Source organism: Branchiostoma floridae, chromosome 6 (genome assembly GCF_000003815.2).
Source record: "Branchiostoma floridae strain S238N-H82 chromosome 6, Bfl_VNyyK, whole genome shotgun sequence".
Classification (NCBI taxonomy): Eukaryota; Metazoa; Chordata; class Leptocardii; order Amphioxiformes; family Branchiostomatidae; genus Branchiostoma; species Branchiostoma floridae.
In genome coordinates this window covers 11511528-11527413 of record NC_049984.1, presented here as the reverse complement: position 1 = coordinate 11527413, position 15886 = coordinate 11511528, and the positions used below count along the sequence as shown (strand labels likewise).

At 39.9% G+C, this 15886-nt stretch overlaps 4 protein-coding genes across 16 annotated transcripts in view; 3 read left to right on the top strand and 1 right to left on the bottom strand.

The window, feature by feature from the left end:
• LOC118418041 (vinculin-like) overlaps positions 1–4053 on the top strand; it is a 30329-nt gene extending 26276 nt beyond the window's left edge. For 3 of the 12 annotated variants that reach the window (XM_035823842.1, XM_035823836.1, XM_035823837.1), the window contains 3 exons: positions 137–154; positions 837–999; positions 3457–4053. In XM_035823842.1, the coding sequence (XP_035679735.1) occupies positions 137–154; positions 837–999; positions 3457–3562 (287 nt within the window). In that variant the 3' untranslated portion in view covers positions 3563–4053. Of the gene's footprint in view, positions 1–136; positions 155–836; positions 2725–3456 lie in introns of those variants that run through there. The other 9 variants (XM_035823848.1, XM_035823846.1, XM_035823845.1 and 6 more) reach the window with 5 other exon arrangements.
• A 250-nt stretch (positions 4054–4303) lies between these two features.
• Positions 4304–7448, bottom strand: LOC118418044 (uncharacterized protein SCO4629-like). The gene is made up of 3 exons (XM_035823851.1): positions 7229–7448; positions 6575–6698; positions 4304–6163 (listed from the first exon to the last, which is right to left on the bottom strand). The coding sequence occupies exons 1-3, from the start codon at positions 7298–7300 to the stop codon at positions 5706–5708; spliced, it is 654 nt and encodes a 217-aa protein (XP_035679744.1). The 5' UTR covers positions 7301–7448; the 3' UTR covers positions 4304–5705.
• A 508-nt stretch (positions 7449–7956) lies between these two features.
• LOC118417941 (serine/threonine-protein kinase pdik1l-B-like) lies at positions 7957–9929 on the top strand. Its single transcript, XM_035823704.1, has 2 exons — positions 7957–8086; positions 8308–9929. Exons 1-2 carry the CDS (start codon positions 8072–8074, stop codon positions 9763–9765), a joined length of 1473 nt encoding a protein of 490 aa, XP_035679597.1. The 5' UTR covers positions 7957–8071; the 3' UTR covers positions 9766–9929.
• Positions 9930–10666: 737 nt separating this feature from the next.
• Positions 10667–15321, top strand: LOC118417240 (39S ribosomal protein L21, mitochondrial-like). 2 transcript variants are annotated; one of them, XM_035822711.1, is made up of 7 exons: positions 10667–10811; positions 11155–11278; positions 11588–11658; positions 12135–12298; positions 12808–12860; positions 13088–13191; positions 15193–15321. In XM_035822711.1, the coding sequence occupies exons 1-7, from the start codon at positions 10724–10726 to the stop codon at positions 15255–15257; spliced, it is 669 nt and encodes a 222-aa protein (XP_035678604.1). In that variant the 5' UTR covers positions 10667–10723; the 3' UTR covers positions 15258–15321. The 2 variants fall into 2 exon arrangements, with proteins under 2 accessions (XP_035678604.1, XP_035678602.1); XM_035822709.1 differs by having other exon boundaries at positions 10678–10811; positions 11149–11278.
• Positions 15322–15886: the final 565 nt, after the last annotated feature.

Here is a 15886-nt window from a genome sequence, read left to right as displayed (position 1 = left end):
GTCACTACCATCTCATCTCTTCTTCATTTCTCTCCTGTGTCTGTGTACACTTACAATGTTTTGTTTTTCCCTTTCTGTCCTGTGTTGATGAAAAATTTTCCTTTTTTCTCCTGTGTGTCCTTTACAACACTGACAGCTCCAGATTCCAATACAGGTTGACCCCTTCCACCTTGTTTTGCTGGCCTTAGTTCATGATCTAGATTCTAGAGCCATTGTCATCGTGTATGCTGTATTTGTCTTGTCTCAAACATGCTTCTGCTCTTTGTTCATCATTTGTGATGTGTGGCCATGGCTTTAAGTAAAGTGTTTATATCACTACTTCTTAGCCCTATGTAGGAAGGGTTCATGAATGTCAGTATTTCTCTCAACTTTTCCTACAAGATCAATTTTTGAAACATTCTATCTATAGTCTGTGATTACTTTCATCAGGTTGGGACTGAATAACATGAGTTCTTCATTCACAACCAGGGAGTTAATGTCACCTTCCTCATGGCAATACTGAGTTCACTTTGCACTGCAGCTACACAATGTTGTGCATGTACATGTAGGTGTTGCTACTAACAAGTGCAGTCCCAAATGAATGCAGCACTTAAAAGTTTGAGACCATTTTTGTGGCAGCAACACCTAGCTGCAGTATAATCCAAAGTGAACCAGTCAGTGAACCTGATGATGTCACTGAAACATTGGGTGTTGTGTTATTCCCTGAATGTGGCTATAAAGAACTTTATTATTCATTCTATTCTTATTTTTTGAAAGGTATAAAGTGTAACAGATTTACCAGTTTGAAAGGTAAATCGCCATCTATTTGTACCTAAACAACTTGTTCTATCTTGCAGATGTAGACAGTGAAGAAGTGGACCAGGCAACAGAGATGTTGGTCCACAACGCTCAGAACCTCATGCAGTCCGTGAAGGAGACCGTACGCGAGGCCGAGGCGGCCTCCATCAAGATCCGCACAGACGCAGGCATCACGCTTCGCTGGGTTCGGAAGAAGCCATGGTACCAGTGAAGTCCTTCTGTCTGACCTGATGTGAACTTGTGAAACAGGAGTCCTAGGGGGAGGGGGGCACCTGCAGAGTTTGATGTACTTACTGTTACCATTGTGAGATCATTCAATCAATATCTTTCAATCACAAAGAGAGAGAAGAATGTTGAGTATGGTGCCCCCTAGCCCTCCTCTTGGATTCCTGTTAGCTAACCAATGACATGGTGCTCAGGCATGCATAACGCATGCACACTGCAACTTGAACTGTGACTAGTACTCATGTTTTGAAATTTGCTGTGTTGAGACTTATACTGATCATTCTGACCAAAGTACTGTAAGGATACCCATTATCATGCATTTTGCCACTCTTCTCAGAGAATGCTCAGCATCGTACTAATAACTATTCAAAAGTTTCAGGCATGTTTTTATAAATGAATTATCACTCACATGACCTGTATCTCACTTACCTTTATTTGCACTGGTAGGCAATAAGAATAGGAATGCATTGTTCCTTTTAGATAGATGGTCTGAAAATGGTCAAATCATTGTTCTAATGATTACTAGTACATGACAAACATAATTTTGCATAAGACCCTTAGTCCTTTTGTGGCTAAGATTGACATGTTTTTTGTAAAACATCAAATTTTATATGACTCTTTAAAAATGTAATTCTTCCATCAATTATTAAACACATAAGCAAAAGGAGACAGGGCATGTCTTCCTATGAAATTTCAATGTTATTTTGGGGATGTCTCAAACAAATCAGAGCTTAAGTATTTCTTCATGTAACTCTAAAATGATTCATGATGATATAGTAACTATAGTAAATGTGATATGCTTAGGAGTGCAAACAGTAGTGGTAGCATTGCAGAAAATCATCAATCTGATGATTGCATTGCAGATGATAGCATTGCAGAAAATCATCAGTCTGATGATTTTATTTTTGACAAGGTTTGCCATAATATATGCGGTAAAATGCTAGTACTTGTATCTATATCTTTATCTAGATGCCTCTATGTACAGATATATAGAAATAGCTAGCTTCAACAAACTGAGAAATATGTACAACTCAAAGGTAGTGTTTTATATTTACTATCCTATAGGCAATATTCAAAGAACTCAGATATTTTTATAGACACTGCCTAGAACGTTGATAGGTTGAATGAGTCAAGTATTGTTTAAAAAAATATGCATTGTTTATTGCATTAAATCCAGCAAGGACACTTTTCAGTGAAGTTAAAACAGTATGCCATCAAAAGTATGGCTACCATGATACTATACATGTCATGTACATGTATATGCATACAGTCAGTACCCCTTTTGGACAGTTGGACATTAAACTTTCAACAGGGTTTGTGAGACAAAAAGTTAATTATGGTAAGCTGAAAGTTCACAAGGCAGCAAAGTGATTTCTTGCATGTAGCATGTGTTTTCTATGAGTTATTAAGGATTATATGAGATGCTCTTGATCTTCAGATGTTACTTGCTTGTTAAAGTTCTATTTGCAAATATTGGATTAGAAATAGATTGCATTGACCACTTTGTTTTGCATATATCTACATCAGATTGCTAAGTTGTGTGTATTCTAAGCTCATAGATATTCCAATTTATTTAGTGTTATAATGTCAAATTTTCTGTTTCTACAACAGGAATTGTGCCTTATGCAATGATGTGTTTAAGAAAGAAATGAATGCTGCACTTGGGTAGACTGACAAATAAAAGAGAGAGAGCTTGCTTTAGCATGTGGCTGTGCGTGAATGACTTGGATGAAGCATGGAGGTACATGACGTATGTTCCAAGAATGTGTCCTCAGCCAGTATGAACTGTAATCTCCAGCATTTATACACATGAAGCCAAGCGCTTGCGCCCCTTCCCCCTCTCTTTTCAGTTTTTCCTCATAATCCAGTTGCTAAGTAACTTGTGACTCAATTGCCACCTTCCCCTGGTGGGGTGTTTGAGTAAAGTACATGTTGGTGCAAGGGCAACTGACCACATGAAAGCTACATGGTTGGAAGTATAACATTAACAAAGTTAAGATGTACAAACACACATAGTGTGCATGGAATTATAGGATTGACACCATAAACCTGACAAACACACAAAATATAATTTGCAGAAAGTTGACCAAAAAATTTGAAGGGGCAGACAAAAAAAGTTCACCACTTGATTTCAGTGCTCTGATGACTTGCTAGGCATGTAACATTGCATTACTAATAGTTTTACTTTAAAAGAAAAAGATTTTCTTTTAAGTTCACTCACTATGAAATCTATGTTCGAAGCATTTTATTTTGTTTTGATTTTATTTAAGTATGATTTGTAGGTGATTCATCAAACATTTGTCTTATAATTTCTGGACTCCTTAACAATCCGTTTAAGTAATTTTTCTCCTTTCTTCTATGTTTATCCCCACCTGTCTTCCCTCCCTCCATTTTTTCCCCTTACCTCAATTTGTGATGATGGTGACATCGTAGGGAGGAAGAGCAAGCTGCACAAGAATCCAAGATTTTCGACAGCATTGAGAAGCAGATGAAAACTGGAAAGCCATACAAATACAAGGGGATGCCTGGGGTCATATAATTTTTAGCCAAGAAAAGACAGGAGTGGATATAGAACAAAGGCCTCTGTAAAAGGCAAGATAATGTGAACTGTTGTTTAAGAGCATCATAACATCATATATGCACATTGGGGGGTGGTGTAGAAAATTTTCACTGTCTTATTTAAGGCCTAAAGAAGCAGGCAGTATTTTTTAAGGACAAGGCATTAGCCCCAAAATACATGTAACTGTTGTGAAGTCTAGTTTTTCAGTGTCATTAGGGGATTGAAAATGCTTGACCCTTTTCACTTTGAAAAACTCAGGGCCTACACATTCTACTTTAAATCTATTGATCAGTAACTATCATGGCTGTCTATTTCCAAACTTTACTGTTGAAGTTTTATTACTGCTTGCCAGTGCCCGAGTTCAGGCCTGGGAGCCCAGTCTTTGATCACCATCATTATCAGCTGACCTTAGAGAATACAAGACAATTTGTAACGTTATAATCTAACTGGATATATGTGGAGGAGACCTCAAGCCAACCGTTCACACTTCCGCCACATCTTCAGAAAAGACGCTGGAGCCGCATGTTCCCTGTTTAGGAACTTTATTCGAACCGACACACAACAAACATGTTTCGCCGTGTGGCTTCCTCAGTGTTATGGGCTCGTTATAATCCGACTGGAGATTGCAGTGAAATACAAATCATGTATTAGGAGGGGAGTGGTTTGCTAGTGTATTGTCATAAAATACACTTTTTAAGATACCCAAAGTTTAGCATCTATGATGGCCAGGATTGCAGATCAATTGGCTTTTAAGTGCCCAGATTTGCTGTACCAGCACTACTTTTATGAAATTCTTGATAATCCATAACCAATGGTGGTCAAGGGCTGGGCTCCCATCAACAATGCATTTTGTGAAAATTTCTTCACAAATGGAGGGAAAAGTTTTGATGTTGAGGAGTTTGGCAGTTGTTTGATAATGGAAACATGACCACATGGACCTCTAAGACTTTACCATTAAGTGCTCAAGTTGTCAGCTTGTTTTCTTATGTGTTGTAGCATTGAACTCTTTAAGGGCTGTGATTTTGACATAACTACATGTACAATGTAGATGTGTATGCCAGAACAAGTGTTATACACACCTAGCACTGCTGTCTGTTAGTGAGACCCCCTATACAATAATTCAAACTCTTAACTGTTCCCTTTAGTCATGTTTTGTTCCTTGTTCCATTTCAAGTTTTAAGTTGTGCACCATCCTTCCTTGATACTATGTACTTGGTGCTATCTTCCCAGCTTTTTGTGAACATTTACTTGCATATATGATTGCAATTTTGCTTGTCATAGGCACCAATGTCAGAATCCCTGTAGGCCTAGATTATTAGATATTGAAAATATATTGCTGTTCTCAAAGTAAAGTAAAGTAAAGTAAAGTAAGACATAACCTTAGTAATATTAGGCTTTGAAAGGAAACTACTTGCCAGACAAAAAAACATCGCAAGATGTCTGGAATGCATAAGTGTATTTTGTTACTCAATCATTGTGCTTTCAAATTCACAGTGCTTAAAACATTTGACTCAACTCAAATTCTCATACAGTATGTTTATGTGTTAGACAGACTCCGGAATGCTTTAGTGTATTTTGTTACTCAACCATTGTGCTTTTCAAATTCACAATTGACTCAACTCAAATTCTCATACAGTGTTAGACAGACTTTAGGCTACAAACTTCCTTCGAAGTTTTGAGGTTCTGACAAAACTATATGAGGTCATCGCATTGTCAAATCTGCTTCTGATGTAAGATGAGCACAACTTACCATTGACCATTTAACTATCTCTTTGTTTAAGAAAGAGGCAAGGAAAGAATATACACAAGTGTAAGTGCTGCTATGCTGACTAGTTGGCAGGAGGACTGTTTTCATGTTGTAAAATGCAGGTAGTATTTCACAGCGTAAACATTTTTGAATAAAGAAATGATTTTCTAGTCTTGTCTTCCTGTTAGCATATATTTTTCCACTCGCACGTCAAATTAGAAGTGAAGGTATACCTCTCCAATCTGAAGGAAGCAAAGTCAACGCACAACTTCTTTTGCTCTTTGAATACTTAACGTTAGAGTCTTGATAAACAACATAGGTAGACTGGCAAGGTATTGGCTACATGAAATGATCAATTGCAAACTTTTTCATGATCTAGTATTTCCATTTATATCCTGCTTCCATTAGTTTCTCGTATGCTTCCCAAACCTTAGGAGGTATTTCTTGGTGTATCTGGAAACCCTTTTCTGGGTAGGTTCGGACCCTGTACAGATCACTCAACATTATCTCAACAGTGTTCTTCATCTGGCCCACCTCATCATTTGCATAGTCTTGAAAACTGATTCTCGGTGAGGTAACATACAGGGACGTCTCTTCAATGTTTCCTGGCCATTGTTTCATAAAGGTTGCATAAGCCCTCCGTTCCATGTAAGGCTTCTGAACAAGGATGATGCTTCTGGTGGGGATGTTGTGCTCCTGTAGGAGTTTGTAAGACAGGAGCACATTTTGTCCTGAGTTGGACGCCTTGTTCTCCACCAGGATTCTGTCAGATGGAACACCTGCTGCCACAGCAATGTCATGGAAGATGTCTGCTTCTGGGCGGTCCCAAACACCTAGTATGTAACGTTGATGCATTAGAATCATGGTTACTAAGAATGAAACGAAAGACATAATAACATTACAACTACATCAAAAGACACCAATGCTAGTAAAGTATGGTCTCAAAAGTTTCTTCCATTAGTAACAAGTAGTCTTATATGGAAGCAACATAACGGTGACAGTGCTTTGATAGCTCAACAAATTTAGTACAAACAAATCTTTCTATGCATTATGTGTTATATTGTCCCTTAATTCATACTTTAACAACTATAGCAACTACTGATTTGCCTAAATTGCTCAATTTTACAAACAATTACAACAAAATGTATAACGTTAACATTAGACTCTTTCAGAGAACTGTAGTGTTGTATTTGGCCAGCAATTGTTGTTTGTAAGTGAGGAACCATTACAGATTGATGTTGTACCTTCTGTAAGATTCCCCAGCCCCCCTGAGAAGACCAGCCACGGCGCCCATCTCTGGTGCCACAGCTCAGCTGCATACTCCGCCACACGCCTGTCATGGCTGCCAAACGCCAGGATCACATCACTCTGTGGTGGTGAACACATCAGAGTTTAGTGACCGCAAACTATTGATTTGTATTGTCAACCAGTAATAGTTTATCATATAACTTTTATTTGAATAGATGTAACGTTAATAGAATTAAAATCTGATGATGCACTGCATGTCATGACTTTTTGTGAAGAGGTCCAAGGTCAAATGCTGTTCCTCAGTCTAACATATGATGTACCGATTGTGACAATCAATGACCCTTCAAAAACTTGGTTAAGAAGTATGTGGTCAAATTTAATCAATCGTCATATAACGTTACCGTTGGTGATCAAATGAATGGGAATTTTACTGAATTAAACTGACCACAAACGGAGAAGGCTATAATACTGGTCATATGTGAGGCAAGGACATATTGAATGTCTTTGATGGAGACATGGAAACGCTCGTGGTGAAGTGTACATTACATTTAAAACCTTTGGACAATGCACTGGCCCTGCCACGTGTCCAACCACAGAACTAAGCACAATCGCTGAACACATCGATTGAGACAACAAACAAAATCACTCACCTTTTCCAGCTCATGACCCATAGACATGTAATTCCAAATCGTCTCGCCGAGTTTAACATGTTTGTCCTCCATTGCTTGAGCTAATTGTTATCTAGCGTAACATGCACAATTGCAAGGTACGAGCAGTTCGACAAAAATGTAACACGGTCTAACAAAACGCCTTTTTCTTTACAATTGACCTTTTGTCGTCTGCTACCCTAGCTGTCAATATCACTTCCGGGTTAAACGTCACTACGGTAACGAGGCCGCAAGCAGATGTGTTGATTTGGCTTGCAAACATTTTCTACTTTACGAGCTCGATATCAATACCTGTGAATAGTAGGTGGTATGAGTAACGAGGAAATGACACCGGGTTTATAGATTACATGGCAAAAATTTGAAACATTAAAACTTTTTAGTCCTGACCACGGTGACATGAGTAGCGTTGCATATGCCATTGATGCTCTGAATAGATCAATAAGTTTGTGCGATTCTGGTTCAGACCAACAAATATGACATCGTCATTCGGTTTTCCACTTTTTCGATGTTTTGTTGCTACTGCATCGATGGCTGAGTTTTTTTATTGACATTAACTTAGACTCTGGCCGACTGCTAGTTATCAAAGCACTCGAAGCGACTGTTCAGGCTGCTGGCAATGTAAAATCAAATAAATAACTTTCCATTTTGTGTGCCTAGTACCTGTTGAGCAAATAACAGTTTGTTTGCCTTACCTTTTTTAGTGCTGACGCAGTGTTAAAAAGTGCCAGACGTGAACATACTTGTCTTGCTTCCGCGCTCACCAGGAAGTTCCAATCCGATCCACCTAGCTCAAGCATTTGTGTGTATTTCGGCGACAAGTAAAAAATGTGTGCGTTTCAGGTGGGTAAAGTTACTACTGTGTATATAAAAAGACATTGACAATAATCAGGCCATGGTTTCGGCAAGGAGGTTAAAAAGACCTTGGTTGTTAATATTCTTTGCCATTGTTAGATAAAGTTTATGTCTGCAAGGCGTGTAGCGCTATATAGCTAGTGAAGAATATCATTTACAACTTTCTGCTTTCATATCACAATCTAACAAGAGACTGCTTTGATCATTAGAACCCATTGCATTTGGAGGGGTACACCCTAGGAGAGGAGATCGGCAGAGGGGCTTCAGGCACAGTGTATTCAGCAAAATCGACCGAGACGGGAATGACCTATGCGGCTAAAAGGTTACTGATTGAAGACACGTCCATCAGAGAAGTTGGCGTTCTGACACAACTTAGAAAACATCCAAACATCGTGGAATACGTGGAATCTAAGGTAGGATTGGATGGGCAAACACAGGTGCTGTTTGTCATTTCTGAGTTTTGTCCTCTTGGAAACATCGGCGACTACATCCTCAAGCAACAAGTCGAAGTCGTCACCAAGAGAAATCTCGCGGTTCAGCTGGCGGACGCTATAACATTTCTTCACAAGAACAAGATCGTCCATCGCGACATCAAACCACAAAATGTCCTTCTGACGGGCAATAAGGCGTTTCTAGTGCTGAAAGTGGTGGATTTCGGACTTGCTACAGTACTTCCAAGCCCAGAAAACGGTGCGAACAACTTTGATCGTTCCTACATGCGATCAGCTGTCGGAACGAGGTTCTACCTCTCACCCGAAATCTACCAAAGTCTGCTGAACGACCAACCATGTCGCTACACCCCTTCAGTAGACATTTTCTCCCTGGGACTACTGTTATGGGCCATGTTTGATGGATTGAGTATTCCGGGTTCGTGCCAGGCAGATCGGTACTTAACACCTTTTGCAGGTGCAGAGACGGACCCAATGCCTATAGCTCAAGCTGTAACACAGGGGGACATTGGTCAGCTGGATGTGATGAGCACAGAAGAAGCACATCAGTGTAAAAACCTTGTCCGCCGCATGCTGAGTATGGAGGGAAGGGAGCGGCCAGGAGCCCAAGAGGTGTTGGACACGTTGATAGGAGGTTATGGTGATTACAGGGTAATGCGCGTGTCCGTGGGTGGAGCTCGAGACGCAAATCGCCAGCATGGTAACAGACGCGAAGGGCAATGGGTTGAGCACGATGTTCAAGGCGCCAGTTGTTCTTGCAAAGGAACTCAGTGGGTTTTGGGTTGTTTGCTCTGCTACTTGGACACAAACGAAAGCTGTGCTAAGTTTTGGAAAGGAAAGGGAATCTTGTTTATGCTGTTGGCCATTGCTATTAGCCTAGCTGTATTGTTGACTCAAAGTTTCTACGTATTTATGTACGCCGTGGTGTTTTCCATTGCAGGCGCACTGTTCCTTATTAAGCGCATCATGATGTCTGTGTGTGACTTTGAGCTTGAAGCTGATGGCGTTTCAGAGGTGCTACACTCATCGTACAATGAGCCACATTTAAAATGGTGGCGTATGTCGCCAGTCAATATCCACGATGAACGTTCAGATTTGTGTCCTTGCCTAAGCGACCAATCAGACTGTTTCCGGTATAACTTCAACGATGGCCCACAATGCTGTAGTGCGCTGAGGGAAGTGGTCGTTTCTAGTAGTGTTCAATCTCTAACAAACTAATGACATTTGATCTTAAGCCTATAAGCGGCTTCGGTAGCCCGCCGAAAACTCAGTGTCATCTTACAATTTTTCCACAGAGGAACTAATGACTTTTTGTGTAAAGCTGTGTACTCATGATCATTGACTTCATGTATGCTTTTGAATAAAGTTACTATCTAATATAATCTGATACCCCAAGCCATTATTATTGATTGTGTAAAATCAGCTTAGTAAAAAATCATTTTAAAATCTTACCACCATGATAGGTTTCAGTTGGCATTGATTGAAGTTTTGCTGGTGACATGCTATTTTACGATTTAGTAATAAAGTGGTCAGAAACCGTGCAAGAACCAGTGCATGATCATTGAAATCAACTAATACGTAATACCAACCTTGAAATGATTGAAACTATGTACAAGCATGCTAATGTTTCAAATGACATGACAGGCTGGACGCATAATAATATTAATTTTCAAGTACATTTCAATACAAATGGGTCTACAAGTCAAATTTATAGATCAGCCTGAAATGAAGAAGGCATCGTTTTTTTTTCTTCAGTCATGATTAATATTTGGGAACACATATGGTATCATAGGTGCAAGTACTGGTGGTGGCTCTTTTATAACTCAGTGAATGCTGTTGACAAACGCCATGACAACGACTCACAGTGCTCATTTGCCTATGTTTATAGTAACACAACATAAAGCTTATATAATTTTAGTGGTGTAAAGTGTGTGTCGAAATATACAGTATGGTATTAAAAAGTCTTTGACTATCACCCGACAAGCCAAGCGGATATAAAGAAAACAACAACAACAATTTTGGACCGGCGGTCTGACTGCCTTGGGCCCCCGAATACTGGCCAAGCTGCCCGAGCCTATCCCGGCTGGCATCTGCTGCACCTGCTGGCACCTTGGCACCTGCAGTTTCTGAAACTTTGAATCCTCGTTGGGTCACGCGAGAGTTGCAGCAATCCAAGATGGCGGCGCCCATGAGGTCACGAATTTGTTGGGCTACAAAATTCCTGCTGGATTCCTCCGTTATCATGAAACCCAGGGAGCTGTCAGGTATTCTGTCTTTCCTAGAGTACTTGCTAGATACTCATGCCTGGTTAAACAGATATGTGCATGTTGATCAATAGTTGTGAGGTCAGGAAAAGTATCGTCTTGACGCGCCCCCCTCCCCATGATGTGCACTGGCAAAATTATAGCTACATGTGTATTTATTTTCATAAATTTTTACGCTGTTATGATTTGGACTGGCTTATATTTGGAAGGTTATATTAGTAGCTTACACAGTGGCTTTCACCACAAATTTTGTCTGTTTTAAATTTTATGAAAACTATTATGTTCGTAGATGATATATATTTGATAATCACTAAGTTGTAGAATTTCATGACAAAAGTCACAGGTGCCAGACGCTTGTTACCAACTGCAGCTGTAGGAATGCAGGGTCTCACCTGTCAGCACACGTTACACACCTCCACCTGCAGACTACAGGACATAGACACACCTGAAAACCTTCTGAAGTACAGGTAAACTTCATTCCCTTACAACACTTACTCCATTATATAGACTGTCCGTTCTTTTCTTGGTTGAATCTGTTACTAGTACTTAAGTTAATATATGGTTCCTTAGGAGAAGGATTCAAATTATAATGATTAGTTCAACGTCAATGAAAAGCCTGTAAAAGGTAATCCACAGGAGATGTGGAAACGTCAGTTGCTGTTGTCATGATGTTATTATGAAACTGTTATCATAGCAACAGTATGCAATGTGAATATTGTTATGATGCATATTCATTTAAATTGAATCAAATTTTCTTTATATGCTTCTGCAAACAGGTATAAATCCCTGGGTATAGACAGATGGAACCCACCTGACATAGATCCCACATCAGTAGAGGAACATCCAGGTAAGACTCAAGTATTTGAGCTGTATCATCTTTATATGTAGACTTAGTTAAAGCCACTGCTAAGTGTACAAATCTGAACTATACAACTGGTAAGGGTAGAGTGTATCAGAAACTGATAGGCTTCAGGTAAGTTGCACACTTGATATATATATAATGTTACCACAGTCTTTAGCAAATGATATATTCTGCAGCCCACTGTTAGTAATAGTAGTAGTAGTACATCCGGTTACACTGGTGAAGTACAATCCACTGTACAATTAAGCCCACTGTAAGATGGAAAAATTGTTGGGAATCATAAGTTAGGTGTACGTGCAAGGAGGATATGGGGTGAGATCTTTCCTAACCACAGTTCATACCATACCATTATAACTACAAACCATGGGATTCAGATAAACAGCATGTATGTCTTGAAATAACCATTCACAGAAAGAAAGTGATGCATCTATTATAACATGTTTTCATGTTACATTTTGCAGCCATTCTGGAGAAGGTGAAAGAAGAGATGGTGTCCCCTGATGTGGGTCGACTGTTTGCAGTGGTGCAGGTTGCAGGGAAGCAGTTCAAGGTCACGACCGATGACCTGGTGTTGGTCCAACAGGAGATGTTCGCAGATCCAGGAGAGAGAGTTAGACTAGAAAAGGTAAATAGATATTGTCTAAGACTCTAGATGTTTTACACGTATACAGGCAGGACGTGACTCAACTCAATGTGATACTCTCTTTTTATCAGATCGTATGGGGAGGACCTTTAACTTTTCCCTGTATTTTGTATATCATGTGTAGTCCAATGGATAGTGACCCTACCTCTAGACCAATAGGTTAGGAGTTTTAAACCCAGCAGTTGTTGCTCATGTGACTTGCACGCTACTGGAAAGTCCTTAGGATGGTAAGTTAAACCATGGTCTACTGTTCATTGTACAAATGTACTTGTTGCAGAGACCAAGTGGAATTTCTCAGACAATGAACTTGTAAATACTATACATAAATCAGACTTCTGTTAGGGCCAGTGGAAGATTATCTGACCTATACGTTGAGACATTCAATTGCCTTCCAAAATCTTATTTTTAGTTCACATACTTTTTCAATCTTCGGAATTTATAACAATTAACTATGCTGGTCACACTTATCCTTTGATATGATTTTCACACAGGTATTACTTGTTGGTGGCAATAACTTCTCATTGATTGGGAAACCAATATTGAGGTCAGTATGAAATGTTGTTTTGTTATGTTATGTTACTCTGTAACAACCTCAGATCCAGAATACACTGTTGAAACTATATACATGTAGAGTTGTATTGCAATTCAGAATATCCATTTTTAATCATGACAGTGTTAACTTTGTTCATGCTTGTTTTAACATTTTGTGAATGATTGTATCATAATCTAGAAGAAGAAATGAGATAAGCATGTTTTTCCTTGTTTCTGCAGCCGTGACCAGGTTCGGATAGAAGCCACAGTCATTGAAAAGTTCATGGCTCTCCCTCTCGTTGTGTACAAGTTCAAAAAACGGAAAGGCTACAGGAAGAGGAGAGGTGAGCATCAGTTTAGATTATCAGTAGATGTGTACTATAAATATCTCTGAAGGAACATTAGAGCAGAATTAGTCAGTTGTAGTCTTTGATATCAACATTTTTGACTGCTTAGGGACCGTACGGCATTTAGCGAGGGGGGAGGGCCGGTCGCCAGGGGGGGGAGGGCCAAGCAAAAAATTATTTTGCCAGGGGGAGGGCCTAGCAAAAATTTTTTGACTTGGGGGGAGGGCCAAGCAAAAAAAATAGCTTGGTCTGCCAGCAAAATATGTCCCTTAAAACCAAGAAACGGCGTTTCAGAGGGTCAAGATTTCAAAATTTTTCTGGACCTCTGCAAGGGATCGCCCAAGGTTGGCGCTTGGGACACAGTGAAAATGCGAAAGGGAGGGGGGCGGGGCTTATGCATGACGCCCTCGAAAACCTTTTTCACTTACAGAAATGTTATTAAACTCTAGATTAGTTTGCCAGCAAAATTTACCCCTGTTTTATTGCCCTCAAAATGTAAGAAATGGCGTTTCAGAGCTCGAGGGTAAATATTTCCCTGGATCCCTTTTGACGTGACCGGCCTCGCGCCTTTGATGACCGACATCGTGATGATGTGTTTGGGGGGGATTTAATTTTGTATTTCTAAATTGAAATGCCATTAAAGTTAGCTTTGTTTGTCAGCAAAATATTTCCCTCAAACTGAAGGAAAAAGCTTTTAAGAGGGTCAAGATTTAAAAATTTTCCCGGACCTACCTTGCGATTCTTCATGCCTTTGGCGCCGGACATGGAACGTCGTTCTCAAAAACTTGAAACCCTCGTATTTTTTTTTCATAGAAATGTCATCTAACCAGCAAATTTTCCCATAAAAAAGCAATGCAGGAAATCGTGGCAAAAAAAGCGTGGCATTTCTAAAAGATCTCCTGCAAGTCTAACGTTCTAATCACACCCGCCGGCGGCTAGAGAGAGGCGACCGGTCTACCCCGCCGTGGGAAAATCAGCGTCACGCGTCGGCGCCCCCCTCCCCACTACAGTTTTGGTTAGTCGAATCGTGCTGTCGTTTTGGTTTTCATTTCCCCCCCCCCCCCTCCGATTTACCGTAAGTTATTACCACCACAGACCCAAGAAAAAGTCCAAAATATATGTAAATTGAAAAAAGTTTCCGTCAAGCCGCTCAGGCCCGCAAGCTCGCAATACGTCAATTTAGGGAGCGGGGCGCGCGCCGCTTCGTGATGCAAATCTACTAGAAATCCAGATGCAAATGCTTTCTAGGTGTTGTTTTAATATCAAAACAATGAAATAGCTTATATAAAGCAAATATTCATGCCTCTATGAAACTGATATTTATCCCTCTATTAAGATATTTTGAGCCATTCTGTTTTCCTTTTTTTGCTAGGGGTGAGAGATCTGCTTCGCGATGAAAATCATGAAAAAGTATGATATGACGCAAAGCACATTTCCAAATTTGAGCGCAGTGTTTTATTGGCATCTTGAATATTTTTTTCAAAGTTGATAGGAGGGGGGAGGGCCTAGCAAAAAAAATTTTACCTGGGGGGAGGGCCTAGCAAAAATTTTTTGACCCGACCCTCTGGCGACCGGCCCTCCCCCCTCACTAAACGCCGTACGGTCCCTTACTACTTTACTGTAGAATGTAACAGCAGAACCTACAGGTAATGGTGGAATGGTGTTGGCCTTGTAAATTGTTCATATGATTTCTTTTTATTGAGTAATACTGACAACAAATGTCTATGACAATAAGCAGATTGAATAGGATTTTGGAGGTACAGTAGAAGCCAGTTAATTTCACACCGGATAAACGCACCCTTCTGTTAACTGCACGGAATCCTAAAATCGCAAAACAGTGCGGTCCAGCAAGATAACTTCGCATTATTGCACCAGTCAGATAATTGCACGAAGTTTACTGGCAAATAGGCAGTGCAATTAAGCGGCTTCTACTGTATTAATAACATAAGATTTTGTGCTTTTGTGTTCACAAGTTTGTTACATTATTTCTTGTTTCAGATCACTCCCAGCCTTGTACAGTACTGAGGATCAACAGCATAGAGGTGGCACCGAACCTTGGCTGAAGACTTTCTGAAGAATGTTTCCTGTACCAGATTTACCCCCAGTATCAGCAAATAAAGTAGAAATGTATAGCTGGCCCATTCTCATCATGCATGTACCTTTTTCCTGGCACATGCATACATTGGCAAAATGAGTGCAGTGTTGCTATCCATTTGCACTGGCATTGCCAGATATTGCTGTATAGCAGGTCTCATGGGTACATTGTATTGGTGAAGGTGGTACTGTTATGATGGAGGACAGTGCCACTGAAGTGATACCAGCACTCCGTGTACATGTGTACAATGTATTTGTGTCTGATGAAGCTACATATTGATTAAAAGCAACTAAAATCAACACAGGACTGTAATTCCAACCCATCTGGCTCACCACTATAGCTTTTGTATAGATAAAAATCATGCATTAAAGTGCTGTAGAAATGTTTGATGGAGTATTTTTCCTTATATGTACATACATGTGTATTTTCTATTGTGTGTTTTTCTCTGGCAAGTTTAGGGTTTGTAGGAGTGTCTTGGAGTGACTTCAGTTGCCAGATGTGTCCATCACAAGACCAATCTCCAAGCAGAATGGAGGTGTTACAGGCATACTAACTAAGTGGAAATGTTAGGCAATAAAAATTTATGTGAGTCAACTT

Coding starts and splice junctions, on each gene's coding strand:
- LOC118418044 (XM_035823851.1), bottom strand. CDS start 7,300: ATGGAGGACAAACATGTTAAACTCGGCGAGACGATTTGGAATTACATG. Junction 6,699..7,228: donor TGGGTCATGAGCTGGAAAAG/GTGAGTGATTTT, acceptor TCACCACCACAG/AGTGATGTGATCCTGGCGTT. Junction 6,164..6,574: donor GCTGGGGAATCTTACAGAAG/GTACAACATCAA, acceptor GTTACATACTAG/GTGTTTGGGACCGCCCAGAA.
- LOC118417240 (XM_035822709.1), top strand. CDS start 10,724: ATGGCGGCGCCCATGAGGTCACGAATTTGTTGGGCTACAAAATTCCTG. Junction 10,812..11,148: donor GAAACCCAGGGAGCTGTCAG/GTATTCTGTCTT, acceptor TCATGACAAAAG/TCACAGGTGCCAGACGCTTG. Junction 13,192..15,192: donor AGGCTACAGGAAGAGGAGAG/GTGAGCATCAGT, acceptor TTCTTGTTTCAG/ATCACTCCCAGCCTTGTACA.